This window comes from Oenanthe melanoleuca, chromosome 9 (assembly GCF_029582105.1).
Source record: "Oenanthe melanoleuca isolate GR-GAL-2019-014 chromosome 9, OMel1.0, whole genome shotgun sequence".
NCBI lineage: Eukaryota > Metazoa > Chordata > Aves > Passeriformes > Muscicapidae > Oenanthe > Oenanthe melanoleuca.
In genome coordinates, this window is record NC_079343.1 from 3691553 (window position 1) to 3714682 (window position 23130).

The window sequence follows — 23130 nt, forward strand, 5'->3', positions numbered from 1 at the left end:
GCAGGTCTGAGCCTCCCTGCTCTCCTCTGCAGCATCCAGGTCACCGTGCGAGGTGCCACGCCAGATCCAACCCGATGGCTGCCCCGTGTCTCTGTCAGCACCTCCTGTCAGGCCACTGCTCTCTGCTTCTCCAGCGTTTTGGGTCCTCTTGCTGCCTCCCTGCACCTCACTGCCAGCTTCCAATGGTCATCCAGCTCTGGCATGGTGGCACGCTGTACCCTCTGCAGTGACAGGTGACCTTTGGCACTGAGCTCCCTGCCAAAAGGTGTGAGCTAGCAGCACCACGTCCAGCAAGATGGGGTGTGGGGTGCCTGGCACCTCTCCCTGGGCACCTGCCAGCGTCTCGAAGTGCAGTGGGGTGGGATGGAGCTGGGGGCTGGCCATCTCTGCTTCAGGAGGCTCCCATGAGGGCTGCATCTCCAGGAGGCTGATGCGCTGCTCAGGGCATCCCAGCCTCATAGCAATCTTCATATTCAGTGGCACCCCAAAGTGCCCATGGGGCTCTTGCAGCCCTGCACTCACACCCCGACCCCCAAGTCCAGAGATTCCCCCCTGCTCTGGTGACTCCCAGTGACCTTCAACTGCTCCTCGAGGCTTTTTCCACCCACAGGACTCAAAGGACTGTGAAAGCAGGTGATGCCAAATCATGATCTCCTGATGGGCCCGTCTCAACCCATCTCTTCTCAGATGCCACTGCAAACGAGTGGTCAGACCATGCCAGGGCTTCCCAGCAGGACCTGGTGCCTGGGGCAGAGCCCTGTGAGCACAGGGAACTCTCCAAGCACAGGGATCTGGGTGTGCCCACCCACCCGAAATCACAGGGCAGCTGGAGTGGAAGCAGAGGATTGGGAGGACAGGGAAGAGTGGGAAGGGGCAGGCAGGGAGGAGGGGGACAAGTGTGTCACTAGAGGAAGGAGGGCAGGGACACTAACCACAAGATTGGTGAGGTGCAAAGATGGCATGCTCAGATCAAAGAAAAGCCTTTCCAAAGGAAGACAAAAGTGAAATAACCCCAATTTTTGCTAAAGCTTTGAAGAGATAGAGCCAGCAGCTAAAAAAAAGAATAAAAAACCCCTTAAAATAACCAAAATTTAAAAAAAATTAAAGAGAGAAAGAAAGAGAGAGAGAGAGAGAGAAAGAGAGAGAGAAAGAAAGAGAGAGAGAAAGAGAAAAGGAAGGAAGGAAGGAAGGAAGGAAGGAAGGAAGGAAGGAAGGAAGGAAGGAAGGAAGGAAGGAAGGAAGGAAGGAAGGAAGGAAGGAAGGAAGGAAAGAAAGAAAGAAAGAAAGAAAGAAAGAAAGGAAGGAAGGAAGAAAGGAAGAAAGGCAGAAAGAAAGGAAATAAAAGACAAGGATCCAATCATAAACCAATCCAAGCACACTTCACAAGAAATGTGGCCGGCAGAGCTGCTGCATGGGGAGCCAAACCCAGGGCAGACTCAAAAGAAGTCAGGAGGCACCAAGCTCTGGGGAACACATCCCCATGAGTAGGGCTGCTGCAACAGGGCCTTATTTCGTTTTTTGAGGTGCCCTTGAGAGTTCTGGGGCTGTTTTGATAATTTTTTTTTTCTTTTAAATAAGGAAAAAGGAAAAAATAAAATAAAAAGGGGAAGAACCCAGCTCTTTCGGTCTGAGGCTGCAGGACTCATACCCCACCTCCACCCTCTCTGCCTGCTTTGGCCCCTCCTTCCCACCATGCTGCCTGGCTCTGGCACACCGAGGAAGGAACCTCAGGGAACCCCTGCCTGAGGCACAGGCTCTCAGAACAGCTCCCTTGGGATAACCCCAGAGAAAGCTGGCAGCTCCTCATACCGTTCTAGGTATGGGCAGATGGCTCCAGGTCTGGGGGCACAGCCAGGTGTGGGGCAGCTGGGGGGCTGATGGAGCCCAAGGGGGTCTCCAGCCAACAGGTATGAGAAATCAAAGTTTCTTGTCCTTGGCTCCAGCTAAAGAGCAGCTGGAGCCTACACTCAGGTCCCCACAACCTCCCTGGACATCTCCTATGCCAAGTTGGCAGGTATCCCAAGCCAAGCACTGGCTAGAGCTGGGAAGAGCAAACACTGCTTTTGGCACTCTGTTCTGCACCCAGCCTTCCACTCACTCCCCTCAGCTTCATCCCCCACAACCACATAGGGACATCCAAGCCTCCAAATTCAGGGGGGCTCAGACTGACCAACACAGCTGGGATAGCCAAGCCAGGGCCAGAGGCACAGAGGGTTTTGAAGTGCCTGTGTGCCCCCTGTCAGGAGCACCGTAGGGTCATCCCAAGCTGGGTGGGAGTTGATCCTTGCTGGGACAGAAACACCCAGAACCAAAACCCTCAGCTGGCTCCCCTGGTTCCTTTGGTTGGAGACACAGCAGAGCTCCCCTTCTCAGGGGGTCTCCCCTAAAGTTGCCCACATGAAGGAAGGCACCATCCCTGCCATCCCTGTCCTTGTCACAGCCCTACCTCAGCGGGAGCCTCCTCACTTGGCGGCAATCCCAAACCCCCCGCACCTCCGGGATGCCGTGTCCAAAAGCAGTTCCCTCATTCGAAAGAGCTAGGTCCTTCCCGGCATGCTCTCCTAAAACCTCACCAACCTTCCTACTAAACTGAACAGGGGGAAGCGGTCGTAAAATGGATCCCGGCCATCACACAGCGGGCACTCCGGAAAGATGTCTTCCTCCAGGTCCTCCTCCTCCTCCTCCTCCTCCTCCTGCCCCTGGTGCTGCTCGTCAGCAGGCTCGGTGATGTCGGAGTCGGGGTTCGAGAAGGTAGGGGAGGGGGTGAGATCAGCCATGCGCTCGCTCATGCATGTGTTGAAAAGAGGAGAGCTGTTGCAGCCAGAGATATCTGAACTAAGGTTAGTACAACAAGATAGAAGACATGTTAACACCAGCTGTTCCAAACAGAAAGAACAGGAATTTTGCTTTTTTTTTGTTTTGTTTTGTTTTTTCTTGGTTAGGTTTTGGGGTGGGTTTTTAGTCTGCTTAAATCAAGGGACATTGGGAACAAAGACCTGCCCATCTGGTGCATCTCTAAAGCCACCAACAGCCAGACAAAAGAGCAACCCATGGAACCAATGTGGATGCTGGGGACTCCTTCTGGTGGCTTTGCAGGGAGCGCAGGGACAGAGCAGGTGGCACAAAGGCTCGCCACTACCCCTGCTGCTGGAGAAAAACCCTCCTCGTGCTGCAGCACAGGGGAACGCCTCCAGGTCACACAGCTCAGCCCCCTGCTCCCCCTGCCCCAGCCTTCCTCCTCCAGGGTGGCCCATCTTCACAGCTGGCACTGCCCCCTTCCACCGGGCGTGCAGGAAGCACGGACACAGGCGGCACACACCGTGCAGACAGACGGACAGAGCGCGTGCACGGGGACACACGGCCACCACCGCGGCGGAGCTCGCACCGGCACGGGCTGCCTGCCTGCTGGGCAGCCTCGCCCCCCAGCCTGGAGCCCGTGGCTGGGTCACAGCAGGCAGCAGGAGCGTTGCCAGCAGCCCGTGGGTCCCTCGGGGCGCTGGCAGCCGGCACGGAGGAGAGCGTCACCCCGGAGTGCCCCGTGCGCGGTGGGCAGCCCCTCCTCCTGCAGGGCCACCTGTGGGCCCCAGCCACGCCTGGAAGGAGCCAAAGCGCTCACCTGCCCACCAGCCTGAACCAGGGAAAGCGGTCGTAGAAAGGGTCTCCGCCCGTCACCACGTTGTCGCAGTCCTCGATGACGCTGGAAGGCACTTCTGCTGCTCGGTCGTACATCTCACGCATCAGGTCCAGGCGCTGCCTGCAGGGACAGGGGGTGCCCGTGGTGGCAGTGAGACACAGGGCTGTGGGCTCCCCAGCCCTCCCAGCACAGCCATCTCTCACCCACCTCAGCTTCTCCAGGGTCCAGTAGTGCGTTGCCCCGTTCTTCTGGTCCTGCACCTCTACGGCCACGATGGTGCGGGGGAACGGCCGCTTCTCCCGGTCCTTGGCAGCATCAGGGGGCAGCAGGTCGGGAGGGAGAGGCGAGTACAGCGTGTCTGTGAGGAGCACAAACTGGAACTGGACCTGGAGAGGGGCAGAGGGGCTGGTGAGACACCTGGCAGGGCAGAAGGCTTCATGTGCTGCCTCTGGAGACCTCTCCTCAGCACTTCTGTTCTCTGCTGTGGGTGCTGCAGCAAGCCAGAAAGGAGCCCAGCCACCCACCTTCTTTTTGAGCTCCACGCTGATGGCATTGGCTTCCTTGAGGAAGATGGCATTGCCCCAGAGCAGGTCACGGAGGGAGGTGAACTGGTACCACTTCCACTTCCTAAAGGCCCAGAGGGCGAGCTCGAATTCCCGCTCTGTCCACTGCACTGTGGGGACAAGGAGGGACAGTCACCCCACCACCAGGACACTGACCCACGGTTCACTCTTCATGCTCCCACAGAGAGCTCCCAGCCCTCACCTTCATCCTCAGGTTCTTCCTCCTCCTCATTTGCCTCAGGGTAATACCTAGAATCCATCTGCTTCTGCAGAGCCTCCAGTTTGCTCTCATAGTCCTGGGGGGAAACAGGAGGAGAGGTGATGCAACCCACCGGTGTGACCTTCCTCCATGCTGCCACATCACACTCCTCTTTCCTGCAGGAACAGCCTCCTCCCTCCTCTGGGTCAGTGCTCATGGTGACAACTCCAGGAAAAACAGATCTGCCTTGTTTTTAGAACACGGATCCACCCCACACAAACATCTGCCAGGGTGATTTCAGCCATGCCTGGGCAGCCTGAGAAGGAGCAGTGTCCCAGCCACCTACCAGCCTCTGCTGCTCCAGAAGGTAATTTGCCTCTTCCCGCTCCCTCCGGTACTGGTCCTCCAGCTCCTGCAGCCTGGGTGCAAACAGGGAAGGAGAGGATGACCAGCCTGGAAGCCAACACCCAACTGCCAGCAGCTCAGGCCACGCTCTCACCTCTGCTCCATCTCCTGCTTCATGTCGATGCCCTGTTTCTCCAGCAGCTCTCTCTGGGCGAAGGCCCAGTCCACGGGCTCGGCGGGGGTCTCGGCGCACGGCGTCCGCTCCCGCTCCTGCCGAGCCTGCTCGGGGTGGTTGAAGCGGAACACGTGGCTCTTGCCCATGATGATGCGGTTCCCTGCGGCGTGTGGTGGGGGAAAGGCGTGGGTGACAAGTGCAGGGCCCCTCTGGCAGGGAGGGAGGTGGGGTGGAGCAGCTCTGGTGTGCCAGCCCCACCAGGGACCCACCTGAGCGCAGGATGCTGGGCTCTGTCACCTTTTTGCCGTTCACATAGGTGTCAGCACCTTCACAGGGCTCCAGGGTCACTATCACTGTGGAGATGGCAGGAGGGGGAGAGGGGAGTGAAGGTAAGGGGAAACAGAAGGATAAATCCTGCATGTCCTGCTCTGCTGCTCCCTCAGGAAGGGAGAACCAGCCTAGCCAGCACCCACATGGTGGGCAGCTAACAGGACTCAGCCAACCTGATGTTAATCAGAGCAGTCCCAAGGAATAAGGGCAGCTGGAGACTGCATGTGAGAGGAGACCAGAGCCTCCAGAAGGCAAATCCATCTCCCACAGCCCCTTCACACCCAGATTCCTGCCATTTTGGGGGGTGGATTCTGCTCCACATCTGGAGCAGGGGAAGAGTTTACAGTCTGCTCAGCCATCCTGATCTCACCTGACTTCCTTCTCACATGCCTTGTGTGAGCTCCCTCCCAGCCACGAGGGATGCAGCTCACCTGGAAGCATGGAGAGGCCACAGCCGTGCAGTAAAGCCCAGCTAGTTTGAGGAGGGCAGGGCACTCAGCTGGGGGCAGGGGCTGAGGACATGCAGAGGGATGGGTGCCCAGGGCAGTGAAGCCCCTCCAGACAAGCAATACCTTCTCCACCAGTTTTGGTGTCACTGCGGAACAGGCAGTGCTCTTCTTTAATGAAGTGCCCGCTGAGAACGATGTCCTGCCTCTTCTCAGCATCTTCCCGGCCAACCCTGCAGGGGAATCCAGCTCAACCCTCTTTCCAAGCAGCCCCTCCTGAGTGTCCCCCCAGCCCCACCCCTGGAGCTGACAGGAGCAACCCTTGGAGCACTGCAAGACCAAAATCTTGGGGATTTGCACTTTGGGATGCCCTGGGAACAGTGCCCAGCCTGGGGACAGCTGTCACCCCTCTGCCCACCTGGGAAGGTCAGGCACTGAGATATGGACAATGCTCCCAGAGCTCCATGGCACCTGGCCCTCACCTTGTTATCCCATCCTTGATGTAGTAGAGAAGACACTCGGACATGAGCGGATCCTCGTTCAGGTTGACCAAATGTGGTGTCTGCAGAGACAAACAAGGAGTGATCCCTGTGCCCTGCCTGCCCAGGCACTGAGGGCTGCTCTGGAGGAGCTGGGAGCTCAGCAGCACTGCAGGCTGCCTCTGCACGGGCTCTCCTGCCCTCTGTATCCTCAGGGTGACATTCAGATGGGTGCTTTGCCAGGGGGCTATAGGAAACTGAGAGGCTGGCATGAGGATGCTCTGCTTCCACAAGCTTGCCTTGCTTTCCTCCTCACAGGGATGACTCTTAGTTACCTTTCCTCTGGCCACCTTTGAAAATTCATCTTCCAAACAGGATCAGCACAAAGCCAAAGTTTTCCCATGGGGAGTCCCTGATAGGGCTCAGAGTCTCCTAGGGCAAGACCCTTCTCACTTGTGTATTACATAATCATGGAATGGTTTGGGTTGGAAGGGACATACAAACACATCTCATTTCACTCCCCCTGCCATGGGTAAGGACATCTTCCATTAGACCAGGTTGTTCCAAGCCCCATCTAACCTGGCCTGGAATAATTCCAGGGATGGAGCAGCCACAGCTTCTCTGGGCAACCTGTGCCAGGGCCTCACCACACTCACAGGGAAGAATTTATTCCCAATGCCTAATCTAACCCTGCCCTCTGCCAGGTCAAAAAGGAAGTAAAAGTGCCTGTTTTCCTCCACTGATTGATGATGCACCCAGAAAGAGCAGTTCCCAGAGGTTCACCCAAAAGCAGTGCAGACCTGAAGCCCTATCTGCAGGCTGAATTTCTCTTTCTGGTCTTCTTCCTAACAGATCCCTCACAGCCCTTTCTTCCTCTGGGTCTCAAACCACCTTGTTTTGATAAGAGGAAAATTTCTCCCTCAGCCACAGCTTCTCTGGCCATAGCCAGCTTAGCTGCTGGGATTGTACCTTCAGGGAAAGGGGGCAGTCCAGTCCCAGGAGGATCAGTGGGAGAAGTTCTGAGTTTACCAGACAGAAGAGTGGCTGTAAGGAACACCTCACCAGCCTGCTGAGACCCAGCATGCAGAGGGGCCCCTCACCATGGTCCACAAGCCTTGGCTGACAGCAGAGACTCACTGCAAACAGGGCAGCAGAGTGGAGGTCAAGGGAAAGGTGGGCTCTTCTCCATGGTGGCTGGCAGAAGTTGGCTGTAACATTTAACCTCTGGCCCCACTGCACAGGCATACAGCCCTGGGGGCTGAGACCTCCTTCACCTGCAGCTTGTATCCAGATTTGTAAAGCTGGTGGTGACCACTGAGCTCCTGGAGCTGTAACCACACCAGCCATGGCACACAGGACAGCAAAGTGCAATGCCCATAACCAAATGGAGTTTGCACACTATCAACACTAACTTTCCTCACCAGCCACTGGAGAAGTCAGAAGAGTTTCCACCTGCCAGATAGCTGAAGAGCAAGGAGGCACCAAGACCAGCACAGCAATGCCCCACCTCCAAGACCAACCTGCTTTGGGGAATAAACCCCCAGGCTTCCTACCCAAAGGTCTGGAGTCCTAACAGGCAGCAGCTGGGACAAGAAACAAAGACAACAGTGCACATAAGGGGAAGGCTGTGCAGTCTTTATCACCCCTGAGCTGGGGACACACACACTTAGGTTTGGCCAAACCAAATGCTAAAAGCAATAAAGAGATTGAATATTCACCCACCCACGTTTCTTAGCAAGGATTTGCTGGTTTCAGGGGCAGCAAATTTAAATATCTGGAAGTACGAATTTTTACAAGTTAACACTGAAGTCCAAGAGAGTGATCCTCAGCACACCAGCAATGGGGGGTGGACATTTACCCATGTATTTCTACCCATGTTTGTACCCAGAAGGCTCAATGCTGGGATTTCCCCCATAGGTTTCAGAGCCAAGAAAAGGCTAGTGAAGTGTATGGAACTGGCCAGCTGTGACAGAGTGGATCAGAAGGGAGCTGCAAGGTACAAACCAGTCCCCAGGAGGAAGAGAATAGGATGATCCTACCTTTTTAGGAGAAAATACACCCAAGGTGCCTCCATCCTCCCTCATGGCCACCCCCATTTCAGCCAGCAATGCTTCCCTGGAGGAGCAAGAGAAAGAAGTGCCTGTCAAAGCTCCATGCACCCCTGGGGCCAGCACTGGGATGGAAGCCCAAGGATTGTCCCATGGATTGCAATGCAGGGAGCTCTTGTCACAATTCAGGTGGGTTTTTCAGAGCAGCCCACCTCTGTGTAGGCTGACATGGTGGCTGCTGAGGTCCCCAGGGGGATATTCAAACTGCTCTAACAAAGTGCAGAGGATGGGAAATGCCCAAGGAATGCCACTTGTCCCATTCCAGCCCAGCCCACCCACCTCTCCATCCGGATGGCTTCCGTCCTTCGCAGCTTCTCCTCCCACGTCTCGTTCAGCTCTGCAATGATCTTCTCTGTTTCCTGCCAAGGGAGGGTTCAACAGGGGGTTGGTGTGTGCTGTGGGCAGCACACCTGGCCACTCTGCCCAGCTCTGCCCTGCATGCTTCAGTGGGTCCCAGTTTCTGCCCTGTTTATACAAGCTGCAGCAGCGTTTCACCCACACCTTTCCATCAGTCCCATCTTCAAAGAGTGAGGCACAAAGACCAACCTCTCCATTCCCCTGCTGCCAGAACCATGCTGGACCAGGAGCACTCCTCCCATGGCAGGAGTGCCCATGCCAAGCCCAAAGCTCCTGTCCCACAGGTCAGTCCCCTGCAAGGCAGCACCAGGAAGACCCTACAACAACCAAACCCTCAGCCTGGGCAAGCTCCAAGTCTGTCCAATCTGCAAGAGTATTGCTTCTTATGAGGATGACCCTGTATGGGTTTCCAGAAAGGGAAGGGAAGAGAAGGAGAGGGAGAGGGAGAGGGAGAGGGAGAGGGAGAGGGAGAGGGAGAGGGAAAGGGAAAGGGAAAGGGAAAGGGAAAGGGAAAGGGAAAGGGAAAGGGAAAGGGAAAGGGAAAGGGAAAGGGAAAGGGAAAGGGAAAGGGAAAGGGAAAGGGAAAGGGAAAGGGAAAGGGAAATAAAGGGAGAGGGAGAGGGAGAGGGAGAGGGAGAGGGAGAGGGAGAGGGAGAGGGAGAGGGAGAGGGAGAGGGAGAGGGAGAGGGAGAGGGAGAGGGAGAGGGAGAGGGAGAGGGAAAAGAAGAGGGGAAGGGCAAGAGCAAGGGTGAGGGAGAGGGAGAGGGAAAAGGTGAGGAAGGGGAAGGGGAAGGGGAAGGGGAAGGGGAAGGGGAAGGGGAAGAGGAAGAGGAAGAGGAAGAGGAAGAGGAAGAGGAAGAGGAAGAGGAAGAGGAAGAGGAAGAGGAAGGAAGCAGGGCCTCTCACCTTGAGTCTCTCAATGGCCTCCTCGCTGCCCGGAGCGAACATGATGCGCTCGTGCAGGCTGGCGACCGAGGCAGCCCGGCTGGACAGGGCAGAGAGGGAGGAAGAGGGGCTGATCCCAGCGATGGCATTGGTCACTGTGGAGAGATTGTCATGGCGGTGACTCAGCTCTGCCCCTCCAGCATCATTATTGTTCTCAAAGTCGGACACATCTACGGGCGCGGAGGGAGGGGTGGGGTGGGCCGGGGGGAGACACACAGACAGGGTGACAGAGAGAGACAGAGACAAGAAAAGCTGTTGGGAAAAAAAAAAAAAGAGTGGCCGGTGCATCGAGAAAAAAAGCCAGGAATTACAGGAAGAGGCACAGGCAACAGCACAGCAGCACAGACAGCAACAGGGCAAGGGCAGGCACTCTCTTCCCCAGCCCGGGCAGCCCCTCAGGGAGCAGGGCTGTTTGGTGGAGCAGCTGTCCTGGGCTCCCAGGGACACTTTTTTGCAATCTCAGGTCCTGCATCCATCAGGTCTGGGAATAAATGTCCTCCCCAGGTAAGTGCCACTGTCTCTATCCTCTCCATCTCATCCAGCCTGGGTGGTTTTCCCTGCCCAGATGCCCCAGATTAGCCAGATCTGGGAGCAGAGAATGAGAAGGGAAGGGGTCAGGATTCCCTCACAGGGTCTGCTCAAAGGAAGCCCATGGCCTGCAGGAGCAGCACCTTGGCCATGCAGCCAGAGAATGAAGCCAGGAGTGCAGGCAGTGGTGCTTCCAGCTGGCACCCCAAGAGTCAGCTGTGGTGGCTTAGGAGCCAGGTGTGGGAGATGCTCCTCCAGCCCTGAGGAGTCACTGGTTCTCAGAGCAGTGTGCCAGAGGCAGGCAGGGCACAGGCCAGCAGGTGCAGGATTAGCCACCCATCTTCATTAGCCCACACCCAGGGAAGCTGAGCCAGGAGGGGACAGCCAGGCCCCTCAGCAGGCTCACCATAGCCTGGCTGCACTGCCTGACCCAGGGTGGGATGGGGCCACAGTGCTTATCCATGGGCCAAAGCCTTCTGGCCACCACCACCCACCAGCTCATCAGCAGAGCACCATTCCACCCCACCCAAGGGCCGTGCCAGGCTCCAGTCCCAGTGAGACACCAGCAGAAGCAGCAGCAGCAGCAGCAGCAGCAGCAGCAGCAGGAAACATCACAACAGCATGAAGGAGGAGGTCCCCGTGTGGACTGGGCCCTTGGCATGGCCAAGTGGGAGGACACTGGTCCCTTCAGCACTAGCCCAGGTGCTAACCACAACTGTGGCACCATGCCCTGTGCCAGCTCCCTGAGGATGGGCAGCCTGCAGGCACACACTGCTCCATCAGCAGAGGCTGGCTGCAGGAGCCCTCCCCATGCTGCACAGGTGCCCCTGGGCACAGCCTAGATCTCCAAAAAGCCTTGAAGCAACAGAGAGTACCAGTGATGGGCAATACACACATTTGGATCCTCCTGCAGCGGGATGGGCTAAGAGAGAAAGAGAGGGCAGGGAGCGGGGGTAAGACAGAGAGAACAGAACAAGAGGGGGTTCATCTCAGAAGGATATCAGACAGCACAGGGAGGGGAGCCCGTGGGCATTGCAGCCCCATAACGCCTTCCTGGCACCTCTGCTGGGTGCTGGATGCTGGAGATGGAGGGTGGAAGGGAAGAAGGGAGGGTTTGCTGGGTGGAAAGCGGCTCCCCCTGCCACAGGAGGGACTGGGGGCTGTGAACATGCGTGCAGGGCTCACCAGAGGCAGCGTGGTGCTGCCCTGGGAACAGTGCAGCGGGTGCAGGGAGGCTGTGGGACATCAGCCCAGTGCTGCCTGGAGGCACTCAGAGAGGACCATGGCACCTACTGTCAATGATGTCCCCAAGGCCCTGGGCGTAGAGCAGGTCTCGCAGACGGGCCACCTCGTCCTTCAGCTCCCGGATCAGCTTGTTGTTGGGGTCCTCGTTGATGACAGCATTGCAGCGGATCTGCTTGGCACGGTCAGCGTACCTGGGGGAGGGCAGGGTCAACACAGGGACAGCAGGGCCAAAACCCCAGCTGCTGGGCAAGCAAGAGTGTGACAGCCCCTCCAGCAGCCATCCTTGGGAGGATCCCAGTGCTGGGACAGTCCTTTGGCCTTTTGTCTGGGGTTATATGTTCCCCCCACAGCACATCCCAGGTGAGAACATGTGGCAGTGCCTGGGCTCAGGCAGAACCCCCTGTTCTGGCTCACTGCAGGGAGAACAAGTGCCCACTTCTTCCTACCTGAGGGTGCTGAGGGTCTCATCGTAGTTGATGTCAGCAGGACTGAGAGCAGCCACCATGGCAGTCCTGGAGTTGCCTCCTGCCCAGAAAGAGACACCCATGAGGGACACGCTGGTCTCTGTGCCCCTGTCACACTCTGGTTCCTGTGCCCCCTGTGACACCCTGTGCCCCTGTCACACCCTGGTCCCTGTGCCCCTGTCACAGCCTGTGCCCCTGTGACACCCTGTTCCCTGTGCCCCTGTCACACCCTGGTCTCTGTGCCCCTGTCACACTCTGGTCCCTGTGCCCCTGTCACACCCTGGTGCCCATGCCCCTGTCACACCCTGGTCCCCGTGCCCCTGTCACACGCTGGTCCCCGTGCCCCTGTCACACCCTGGTGCCCATGCCCCTGTCACACCCTGGTCCCTGTGCCCCTGTCACACCCTGTGCCCCTGTCACACCCTGGTCCCTGTGCCCCTGTCACACGCTGGTCCCTGTGCCCCTGTCACACGCTGGTCCCCGTGCCCCTGTCACACCCTGGTCCCTGTGCCCCTGTCACACCCTGGTGCCCATGCCCCTGTCACACCCTGCCTGGCACCACAGCCATCACCCCCAGCCCCAGCTGTCCTCACCCAGGTTCTCCCGCAGCAGCCAGGTCAGCACCGAGTCTCGGTACGGGATGAAATCCGTCTTTTTCTTCTTTTTGTTCTGGGGAATGCAGAGCAAAGGGAAGGGCTGTCAGGCTGCCTGCTCTCCTCAAAGGGAAGGTGACAGTCATGGGGACTTGGAGCAGGATGGCACTTCCCAGCCCTTGTAACCTTGGGCACTTTTGCCCAGGTCCACAGGTCCAGCCTGAGCTGGGAGGGTTGTTTAAGGCTGGCTACTGAAAGCCCCAGAGGGAAGAGGAGGCTGAAGATTCTGCCAGCCTCCAGGAGAAGAATGGCTTGAGTCCAGGCACAGCCTCACTCCCAAACCACCCTGCAACCCACTCCCACTCAAAACCAGCACCCCTTCCCCATCCAGCCTGGGCACTCACCTTGTTCGGCCCCGAATCCTGCAAAGGAAATGGAGAGGCTGTTTAGGGAGCTGCTTTGTTCCTTGGCACCAGTACAGATCCCTGGCCCTCAAGTAGAGAGTGGCACAGGTCCCCATGCAGATGGCATCTTCACCAGCCTAGCCTGTCCCAGCCTCAGAGAAAGCTCAGGATGTGTCTGCCCAACCCTTAGAGCTGAGATGCTCCATCCCTCAAAGCTGAGCCCACCCTGATGGCTTGAGCCCATTTTCCCCCACCATGCCACTGTTTGTCTATTCTCCAGCTACTTACCATTTCAGCCAGGGCAGAGATGACTTTTCCCAGAGTGGTCAAGGACTTGTTGATGTTTGCTCCTTCCTGGTTAAAAGAGGAAAAGCCCAGATGCTCAGGCCTCATTTCAGAGCCACATTAAAGCCCAGAAGAAAATGAGGAATATCCAGTATGGTGTGGGCAGAGAGCAGCTGGGTAACCAGCACCTCCCAGCTGGAACTCATGGACCCCAGTGAAACTGGCACTAGGCAGCTTTCAAACACAATCCTATCAGGGATTTTGACAGTGCAGTGGGCAAAGAACCAGGCAAGGAAAGGAGATGTTTTGGCTGGGGATGAGGGAGGAGGATGTGGTGTCCCCACCAGCAGAAGGGGACATGAGGCAGCTCTCACCTTTAGCCTTGTGCCCTTGGCTCCTGTGGAATCAGCTCGCTCGCTCCCAGCCAGGTCCACCAAGCTGATTTTGCTGACCTGCAGGCAGAGGGGAGGCTGTCAGCACAAAGCCACAGCCTCTTGCAGGATGACACTGCTGTGAGGGCAGCAGTGGGCTCTGCAGGGCCATCCTTGCAGGAATTGCTCAGGAGCAGGGCTAATACCCTCACAGGCAGGGCTGAAGGGCACCAGCTGCCAAATACCCTGTCCAGGGGCCGGTCCTTCAAGGGACCATGAGCTAGAATGTGCCTGGGACTCATCCCCCTCCTGCTCCAATCCTCCAGCCAGTCCTTTCTGGATCCATGTGGGCTCCCCTGAGCCCTTCAGGGCTGCTCTCACCTTCTCAGTGGTGATGTCTGTCTCGGCGTCGTGCCGCTTCTGCGTGAAGATGATGTTGAACACGGCGTGGGAGCGGCTGCTGGTCTCGTTCATGTTGGTAGCAGCCACTGTGCTGCAGGGAGAGTAGGACAGGCAGGTGTTACCCTCTGTGAGGGACACTGGAGTGGCTGGTGATGGGGCCAGGGCTCATGCCAGGACAGGGTACATGGTGGGAAGGCAAGTCTGAGGACATGAGAGGACTCTGGGGGAAAATGTGCACCAGTTCAGGCTTTCTCCTGCTGTCTCCAGTGCACTTGGAAAGCAGGAGGAAGGTAAGAAGAAAGCAAGTGGGGGGAACCAACACTCAGCCACTTCCAGAACAGCTGGACTGGCAAATTAAGGAAGTGAAGCAGGACCTTCTAGAAGTGACTGCAGCTTCCCAAACCCTGCCCATCTCCTTCTTCTCCAACTCACCGGGCTTTGTTTCCAGAGTCCATAAGGTCCTGGATGTCATTGTAGGAGGTCACAGCCAGCTTGGAAAGGTCCTCAACATATGGACCCATCAGGGGATGCTCCCTGACCCGCAGGTTCCCCTTGTTCTTGGGGTTCAGCAGGTCCCTCACACGCTCGCAGTAGATCTCCATGTAGCTCACCTAGAGCACAGGGCACGGGCAGAGCTAGCAGAACCAGCCACCCAAAGTGGGGTCTGCACTCTGGCACAGGCTGTGGGGCCAGGTGGGAGGCCAGCAGGGGGCTGGGCAGGCAGTGGGGTGCCTACCTCCACGGAGTAGGACATGTTGTCATTCGTTGTGTCGTTGATGCGGGAGAAGAGATCCTCGCAGAGCTGGGGACACAAGAGAGAGGCTCAGCCCCTGCCAGCAGGGTGCTCCTGCCTGGGCTGCCCAGGGTACAGGGATTTCAAGATTTTCACCCCAAAAACAAGCCAGTGAGTGCTGGAATGGCTCCTGGGAGCTGACATGGAGAATCAGCATCCCCAGAGCCCCGCCGTGTCCTGCTGGGCCAGCATGGGGCTGCTCTTGGCAAGCAGCTCAGCACTTGGACCACTGCTGCTCACATACACTGGCCTTGTGTGGCCAGACCAGTCTTGGAGAGCCTGGATGACCCTCCTTGAGCCCCTCCTGCTGGAGCCATGCCAGCTCCCTGTCACAGCAGTGCTAAATCAGACCTCGGCAAACCCTGGCCTCACTCCCACCCTGCTGCCCTCTCTCCTCCCAGCTCTGCTTTTCCTTTGGGAGGAGGGGCACAGGTAGTTTTCCCCAGGCACACCTGTGGGATGATGCCTTGCTGGTCCTTCTCCTGCTTGCCCATCATGGTGTAGGATTTTCCAGCCCCTGTCTGCCCGTAGGCGAAGATGCAGACGTTGTAGCCTTCGAAGGCATGCTGCAGCATCTCCTCACCAATGTCCCGGTACACTTGCTTTTGGGATGCATAGTTGATGTCTGCAGGCTGCACAGAGGAGGGGGACATGGGGAAATTTGGCAAGGAGGCTCTCCAGCCTCTCCCCAGCCCAGCCTTCGAGGCGGGCTCAGGCCTCCCAGTGCTTACCGTAGTGTGGGACCAGTAGGAATAGTCAAAGCTGAAGCTTTTTGGTGTCTCTTTGGGCTGTTTTGGGTTCAGGATAGCTAGGGACAAACAGATGGGAGCAACATGAGGCCACCAGCCACCCATGGTACCCCTGCCCCGCCCCCTCTCCATGTGGAAGGGATGGAGGGTGATGGGGTTTACTCCAAAACAGTCCTGGAAGGTGGACTGGGACTCTTCCAGCTCTGCAGACGGGTCCAGAACCCCCAGAAAGCAGAGGAGGTGGGTGCCATGGCCAGCAGAGCCCAGGGACAGGGCAGAGCCTTGCCCAGACATCCTGCTGGACACAGTGAGGGGGACATGACTCCTTCCCTCAGGTTCCTTCCTGCTGTGACTCCAGCACTGGCACAGGAGGGTCACAGCCTCCTCTCCCCACATCTGACTCCTGTGGGGTGGGAGCAGCTGCAGCCCTGTCTGGGCTCCCTCAGAGCCCTTCTGCTCCTGCCCCTCCAGGTCCCCAGCCCCAGCAGGGTGATTAATGCCTGGTGTCACACCACAGCGGAAACAAGAGTCTGCTTTTGTCATCCCCTGATGAAAAGGACGTTGCTATGGAAATTGGAGACTGCATCACTGCTCTTCCTCATGGTTTTTTTTCCTCCTCTAGAGCATTTATGATGGGGTTTTTTTTCTGAAACAACAGATGCATCAGAAGAAACCCAAACCAGCGGGTAATCACAAGATTCAGCCACCAGCCACTTTTGGTGACAATGAAGTGACATTGAGGCCTGTGCAGCACAGTTCCCATGCTCCCTGCCACCACCAAGGATGAAGCCATGAGCCCTGAGCTTTCTCCATGGCAGCCTGCTCTGCCCTTCAGCCAGCCAGGACTCAAACCCACTCCCAATTCCACTGGAATCCCAGTCCAGGCATGGGGACTCACTGCTGTGGTGTCTGATGCCCAGGTGTGCAGTGCTATGCATACAGATGCTTTCTGCCCTCAATCCCTCCTCCATTCCCACAATGGATACACCTTCTACTCCCCTGGAAAGGGTCCAGCACTTCTGACCTGAGAACAACCCAGCCCTGCCTGCAACAGCAGCAGACTGGGGAAGGGTGGGAAGTGGGGTCAGGACCCAGCCCTGACCACCAAACCACAGCATGGAGCTTCTGAGATGCTCCTTAGCATGGACAGGAGCCCAGCTCTGGCAGAAAGAGGGGCTGGCACAGCCTCCCTGCTGCAGGCAGCCTGACTCCAGACCTGCATTCCTGGAAGAAGAATTGTCAGGAGAAAGCCCCTGGAAGAGCAGGAGCTGCCCATCCTGATCCCTGCCAGTGCCTGGCTGCTGTGCTGAGGGCACTATGAAGAGAAGCAGGAGCAGAGGTGGGAGAAGTGGGATGGAGCATCTCTGGTGGCTCCTGGTGCTCAGCCTGGCAGCTCCACCGTGCCATCTGCTCATCAGGTCTGTCCCTGCCCTGCAGAGGTGACACTGAGCACAGGGAGCAGGAGCAAAGATGAGCCATGGGGCAGGCAGGATGGAGCTGCACAAGGCCTCTGCCCTGCACCCCAGTGCCAGCCCATGCTGGGCACAGGGCAGAGAAGCAGCTGGGGATGGCACCAAGCAGCTCCAGCCATCCCAGCTGCAGCTGCCCAGCTGGCATGGGGAACCAGAGACTGGGCACAAGGGAGAAGAGAGCATCCCAGGAGCAGGCAGCTCCTGTCCTGAGCTGAAACACTCTGCCCATGCCCCTGTCATTCCTATTTGTTTGCCTGCTGGCAGATGGGTGCTGCTGGTGGAATTTTTCCTTTCCTGGGACCGGGCATACAGGACTTCTGCAAAGCTGCTGCAAAAGATTCATGCTCTGGGCCATTGGGATTCAAAAGGTAAGGAGGGGTGTGGAGGGGAAGACAAACATAGAAACAAGGGGGCAGGAAGGAGGAAAACTTCTGGAGATGTCCCTTGCCTTGCCCTGAAGAGCCAGCAGCATGGCAGAGCCCAGTGAGTGGGCAGGCATGAAGCAGGAGAAAGCCCAGAACCCAGAGCAAATAACCACCAGATTTTAAACCCAGCAGAGGCACAGCTCCAGACAGAGAACATGAATGGCCTTGGGGGATCAAAGCCAGGGGTCTCCTCCCCACCATCCTGGTGGGAGTGTTGGTGCCCAGGACAGCACAGGAACAAAGCAGCAGTGTTGGGGAGTAGTGGGTGGCTCTGGCAGCTGAAGTTTGCAGGCAAAAGGACAGCAGAGAAAGGCTGAGCCCTTCCCACCCTGGGCTCTGAGAAGAACCTGCCTCCCTGCCCCAGCACAATCCTGGGAATGGGAAAACTTGCCCTTACTCCCCTCAAACATGTTTATCTTTGGCTTCTCTGCAAGGGGCTGGGGGGATTGAGACAGTCCTGCCCTGCTGGCACTGCTGGCATCCTCCTGCCTCCACCAGCCACAGCAGCAGCAGCAGCAGCAGCAGCTGCAGCAGGCTTCTGAGCCCCCCACACTTGCTCCCAAGAGGATTAGCCAGTGGCTTGTCCATTCATGGAGAAAATCCTCACTGTCAGCAAAGGGCTCCTGCCCTTCCTGGTGCACGGCTGGAGGGCTGGGGGCACAGCCAGGGTGTGCAGGATGGGCAGGGCAGAGGGCTCTGAGCAAACACAGCCATGGTGGAACTGGGGGATGCTGCTGCTCTGACAGGGACTGGGGCACGACATCAGAACCAGAATGGGGAACATCTACCCTGCCTCTTCCCTGGCCCTGGGCAGGTGGGAAGCTGCTGCATGGACAGGAGGCTTCCCCACCATGAGGGCAGAAGCTCTGCACCCCAGGCAGATGCAGAATCCCTGTCCAGCCATGAAGGGAGAACCCCCACGGGCTGCCAGAGACCAGGAGATGCTGCCCCACAGACCTCCCATTCCTGCTGGCTGGGCCTGGGGCCACCCAGAGCCACTGTGCACCCTTGGGTGCTGTCCCCTCCCAGCAGCAGGTTGTCATAGCAGCCTGCACGGGGGAGGCTGGCGCCGGTGTCACCCACGGGCGGTGACGCAGGCAGCCCCGGCGGCAGGCAGGAGTTATTTTAGACACTGCCCCATCTGGAGGCTTCCAGAGCCAGAGAGGAGGGATTTGACTGCCATTCCCACACTGTACTGCCAGCAGCTGTTATTTAAAGAGGGGCAAAGGACAGACAGGACGCACAGCCCCAAGCCTCACACCCCACACCCTGAGCACATCATTCCCTCACAAATCCTCCTCCCAGCCTCCATCCTGCTGCTGCTGCACCTCCAAGAGCCCCAGAGAGGCAGGGATGGGTCCTGGCACGCTGCAGTGAGTGGCACCTTGCCAGGCAGTGCTGGCCCAAGCACAGGTTGGGTGTGGAAGAGCCTGATCTATAGTGGAAGGTTGGAACGAGCTCATCTTTAACATCATCCCTTCCAAACAAAACCATCCTGTGATTCTGTGATTCCTCCCTCATTGCCCGCTGGGGAATACAGCCCCTTCCACTGTCACCAAAACCCAAGGGCTCAGTGCCACGTAGATGCCCTCTCACTGCCATTTCTCCATGGAAAGCTGACATGCTCCCCACATTTCCTCCTCCAAACACCTCGAGATGCTTCAGGCACCCTCACCAAGCATCCCCGCAGCCCAGTGCTGGCTGCTGCTTCCCAGGCAGCCCCCCCAGCCCCGAGGCACTCACTGGTGGTGCTCCCCGACATCTGGATGATGCATTTTGACTCCCGGCTCATCTCCCGGGAGTTGAAGGGCCGGACGCGCACCGCCACCTTCACGGACGCTCCCGCCATGGCGCCGGGGTCCTGCCGGGGGGAGCACGGCCCGTCCTGCGAGGGAACAAAAGGGGCTCAGGAGCGCTGCATTCCAGTCCGCAGGGGGAAAGGAAGGTCTGTGCCCAGAGCTCCGCGATCACCGTACAGCCTCCGCCCCAAAGATGACATTTTGTTTCATACCTCGACCTGCCCCCTTTGATTTTACCTCTCCCTTCTCCCTGCTGTTAGCATAAAAATACATAATCACAGGATGATTATATGCAGGTGCTTTTACTGAAGACCCAAATCTGACTATGCCATGGATTCGAGATGAACATGTTTCTATAACCTTTTCATTATATAACTGTATATTAATTATTAAACCCATATTATTCTATGGCATACATCGATCTTATCCAAGCATATATTCTTGTAATTTTCATCAGGACCCCCCAAACATCCTTTCTCATGATTCTTGTTACAATTACATTGTTTCTCATGATTCTTATTATGATTAAACAATAATTATATTCAATTACCAAACAACCATTATATTTAACAATCATATTATTTATCATATGATGATTAAGCAGGTGCAGACAAAGCTGAATATTCGTTCACAGGGCGTAGCTCAGTTTCCCAAGCCTACCAGATCCAACCTTTATTTCCACCCCCTGAATCTATTGTATACAATTCCCATGTTTTAGAAACATTTTAACCCTACACTATCACTGTCACACCAGCTCAGTCCCAATGACCATCCCTGCCTTTATCCCAGGGTTTACTGGAGCCTCCATCAGCCTGCAGCATCACTTGCTGGACACCCACAGCAGCAGACAGAGCACTGCCAGCATCAGCACAACCCCCAAGGAGCAGCTTTTTCATCCTGGGGTGCCAATGGCACTGAGCAGGTATCCCCAGCTCTGCAGGCAAGCCCTGCCTCCTCTGCAAGCCCAGCAAAGCAGGGCCTGGGCAGCAGGACAGAGAGGGAGGGGAGCAGGGCCGTGGCATTCCGCTGAGAAAGGAGGCGTTGTTGAACTCAGCCTCTGGCATGTGCCTCCCATTCAGCTCCCACAAAGCAGATGTGCAGTATCAGCACAGGCAGCCCTTCCTGGGAAGCCAGTGGCCATTGCACTCAGCTGAAGCTGCCCAGTTTACCACATTTCCAGTCCTTTCGTTAAAAAAGTATTAATTGCAAGTCTCACATGACAAAACAAATCCCTCACCAACACCTCCCAGAGCAGTTCTCCATCCCAGCACTGATGCCCAGGTGCTCTGCAGGCCATTCTTCCCTCACCTGCAGTTAATCCTCACTAGCACTGGCCAGAAAAATCATACTGGGATCCTTCCTCTGGTTGCTGCATCCTTCAGGATCCTTTTGGACCTGACAAAATCCCTTCCTGCCTTCTAGCATCTATCCCCATGCTGAGCCTGGTGGTGAAAATGGAGCACAGAACCCCTCAGAAATGGGCAGGGACTGCTCCTCTGGCATCCCACCTGCATCCCACCTGTGTGAATTCCCTAATGCTTTTCAAGCCTGAATTTCAAGCCAGCAGGATATTTGCTCTGGGAGGAGGAGAAATGAGATGTTAGTGAGCACCAGCACAGCTCTGGTTACATGAGCCATGACCAGAAAAAAGTGGAGCAGTAAGGAGGGATCTTGAACATGAGATGTGTTTTCCCATGGTGGAAATGAAAAATTCAGGAGAATTTGTGGAAAAAGTTGGGGGGGGTGGGGTGGAAGGGAAAAAAGCCCCAACCAAATCCACAGAATAGAAAGTATCCCAGGAGAAGGAGGTGGCTTTAAAACTACCTGAGGTTTGACAGCTGTCATTTGATTTCCAAGGGGGTGAGAGGAAACCATAGACACAGTGGAAAAACTTGCATCAAGAAAGTGTTACAGGCTTGGCACTGCCTTGCAGAACCCTTTGCCTATTTTATAAGTGAGCTGGCATGTCCAACAGCGTGCAGAGGACAAAGCTGCTTCTGTTGGAGCTCCCAAGCCCTCCTCTTATCTCCCCGCTGGGATGGCTCTGGAGCTCCCACTGTGCTCAGCCAGTGGTCACACCCATAAATTCCAGAGTTCAAGCATTTGGTCTCAGGCTTTCCTGAGCCTGGATTATTTTAAGCAGGTGTTTAACACCACCCTTGAGTCCCTAAGCCAGCAAGTGGGCTGCTGCCTGCCAGTGCCTCCCCTCTCAGATGGGGGAAAGGAAAAATTAAACAGAAGTGCCTGCCAAAGGGGAATGAAGAAGTTGTTTTTCCCATGAAATGATTGGATATATTCCCATGTGGAAGGGCTGTGTCTCCACGAGGCCATCAGCTCGAGCTGCCCCACCCTGTGGCACCACTCAAGGACAATGGATTCATCCCCTGGCCAAATCCCATCTCACCTGGCAACTGCCCGTGTCAAACATTTCCCTCTCCTCCCAAGCCAAGCCAGCTCCCTTCCCCCAGCTCTGCAGCCTCTCCAGCTACCAGAGCTCTGAAGAGCTCCTGCAAAGCCCCAGAACAGCAACGCCCACCAGCGAACCCACCAGCCCCAGGACTGCCTGCTGCTTGCCACAGGCCACCTCAGCCCCTGCTCTTATCCTCTCCCCACCCCTGTGCCATTCACAGCCACTCCAGCCCCATCACTTCCCATGAAGAGACTCTGGTTTCTCTTTTGAACCACTTTTCCACGTGCCTCATCCTGCTGTGTACCTTCCATTGGTGCTGCTTTCCTTTCTTTGCCTTCCTCTGCCCAGTCAGCCCCACACCCTGTACCCCCACTGCTGGCCATGAGAAACCCCTTTCTCTGCCTTCCACAGGCTACATCCCAGTGTATTCCCATCTGGCCCCCCTTGCCCAGCAGTGTGAGCTCCTCTCCTGACCAGTATTCCCTGCTGCAGAGCCCCAGCTCCATTTTCTGCTCCGTCCATTCCCCTCAGCCTCCCTGGTCAGCAATGCACTGCTTCCCTCTGCTCCTCTGCAGCTCTCCAGTCCCATCCCTGCCATGGCAGCACAAGGACCCCAGGTGACATCGTGTGCCCTTGGGGGCCACCAGCAGACACTGACCCAGCTGCTTCTCACCCTCCTTCCCTTCCCTTCCCCTGACTCACTTCCCTGGCTCAGCTGCAGGGAGGAGTTCAGCCTTCACCCATGGCATCACTGGCCACGGGCACTCAGCACCCTGTCAGGAGAGGGGCCAGGCTGCAGTGAGCAGGGCCAGGGGCAGTGCCAGGGCCAGCCTCGAGTCCAGCCAGTTCACTCTGCCTGGGGCCAGCCAGAGCAGCCACTGCCTCTTAATCTGCTGCCATCGAGAGAAATTCGATAAGCCATGACCAGCATTTCTCTGGGAGCATGCCAGCACCAAAACCCTGCTCCCTGCTCCCTCCCTGCTCCCTCCCAGGGCTGTCCTACACACAAGGGAGGCTGCACAGAGGAGCAGCCAAGCCCCTGTGAACATGTGAACATCTGCACCTGTCCCCCAATTCTGCAGGGCATCTCTTCCCCCAGTTCCTGTGCAGCCTGCTGGCTCTGCCCATCCCTATGACACATCAGTTACCCCTGGTGAGGAGCAAAAGGCCTGGAGAGCCATGATTAACTGGATCAGCTAAGATTAATTGGGCAGAGATTAGCTAATGAAACCACTCTGAAGTCCAAGGGCTACCAACTGGCAGCCTCTCCTGCTGAGAGGTGACCAACAGGACAGGGAACATTGTCCCCAAGTGCCACCAACCAGCAAGCTCTTCCCCAAAGGATGCTAAGGAACGTGCTCTGCTGCTGTTTCCCCAGCTCCAGCAGATGCTGAGCTGCCTGCACCCAGGGAAATGCAAGGTGAGTTTCCCTTTGTCTGCACACACATCCCACCCCACATCACCTCCGTTTGGCTGCACCAGTGTATTCTCAGCAGCTGCCAGGCTTTGTTGTGGTGAGCCCTTCCCCTGCCCCCTTTGTTGGGCCCCCCCAGCTCTGACTGGGACCACGGGGCTCTGTCTGCCACTAGGGCAGCAGGGAACACGTTGC

General features: G+C 56.9%; 1 protein-coding gene across 4 annotated transcripts in view; it reads right to left on the bottom strand.

Moving 5' to 3' along the window:
* The window catches only part of KIF1A (kinesin family member 1A), a 40983-nt gene that overhangs the window by 15905 nt on the left and 1948 nt on the right, over positions 1–23130 (bottom strand). For 2 of the 4 annotated variants that reach the window (XM_056498584.1, XM_056498583.1), the window contains exons 2-25: positions 19056–19197; positions 15398–15474; positions 15119–15298; positions 14610–14675; positions 14306–14484; positions 13853–13964; positions 13475–13552; positions 13104–13169; positions 12816–12833; positions 12412–12487; positions 11801–11879; positions 11403–11545; positions 9543–9676; positions 8559–8638; positions 8211–8286; positions 6175–6254; positions 5819–5925; positions 5186–5269; positions 4896–5076; positions 4743–4815; positions 4400–4493; positions 4159–4307; positions 3842–4020; positions 3617–3754 (exon numbers count right to left, since the gene is read on the bottom strand). In XM_056498584.1, the coding sequence (XP_056354559.1) occupies positions 3617–3754; positions 3842–4020; positions 4159–4307; positions 4400–4493; positions 4743–4815; positions 4896–5076; positions 5186–5269; positions 5819–5925; positions 6175–6254; positions 8211–8286; positions 8559–8638; positions 9543–9676; positions 11403–11545; positions 11801–11879; positions 12412–12487; positions 12816–12833; positions 13104–13169; positions 13475–13552; positions 13853–13964; positions 14306–14484; positions 14610–14675; positions 15119–15298; positions 15398–15474; positions 19056–19161 (2555 nt within the window). In that variant the 5' untranslated portion in view covers positions 19162–19197. Of the gene's footprint in view, positions 1–2577; positions 2836–3616; positions 3755–3841; positions 4021–4158; positions 4308–4399; positions 4494–4742; positions 4816–4895; positions 5077–5185; positions 5270–5818; positions 5926–6174; positions 6255–8210; positions 8287–8558; positions 8639–9542; positions 9677–11004; positions 11032–11402; positions 11546–11800; positions 11880–12411; positions 12488–12815; positions 12834–13103; positions 13170–13474; positions 13553–13852; positions 13965–14305; positions 14485–14609; positions 14676–15118; positions 15299–15397; positions 15475–19055; positions 19198–23130 lie in introns of all 4 variants that reach the window. The other 2 variants (XM_056498581.1, XM_056498582.1) reach the window with 2 other exon arrangements.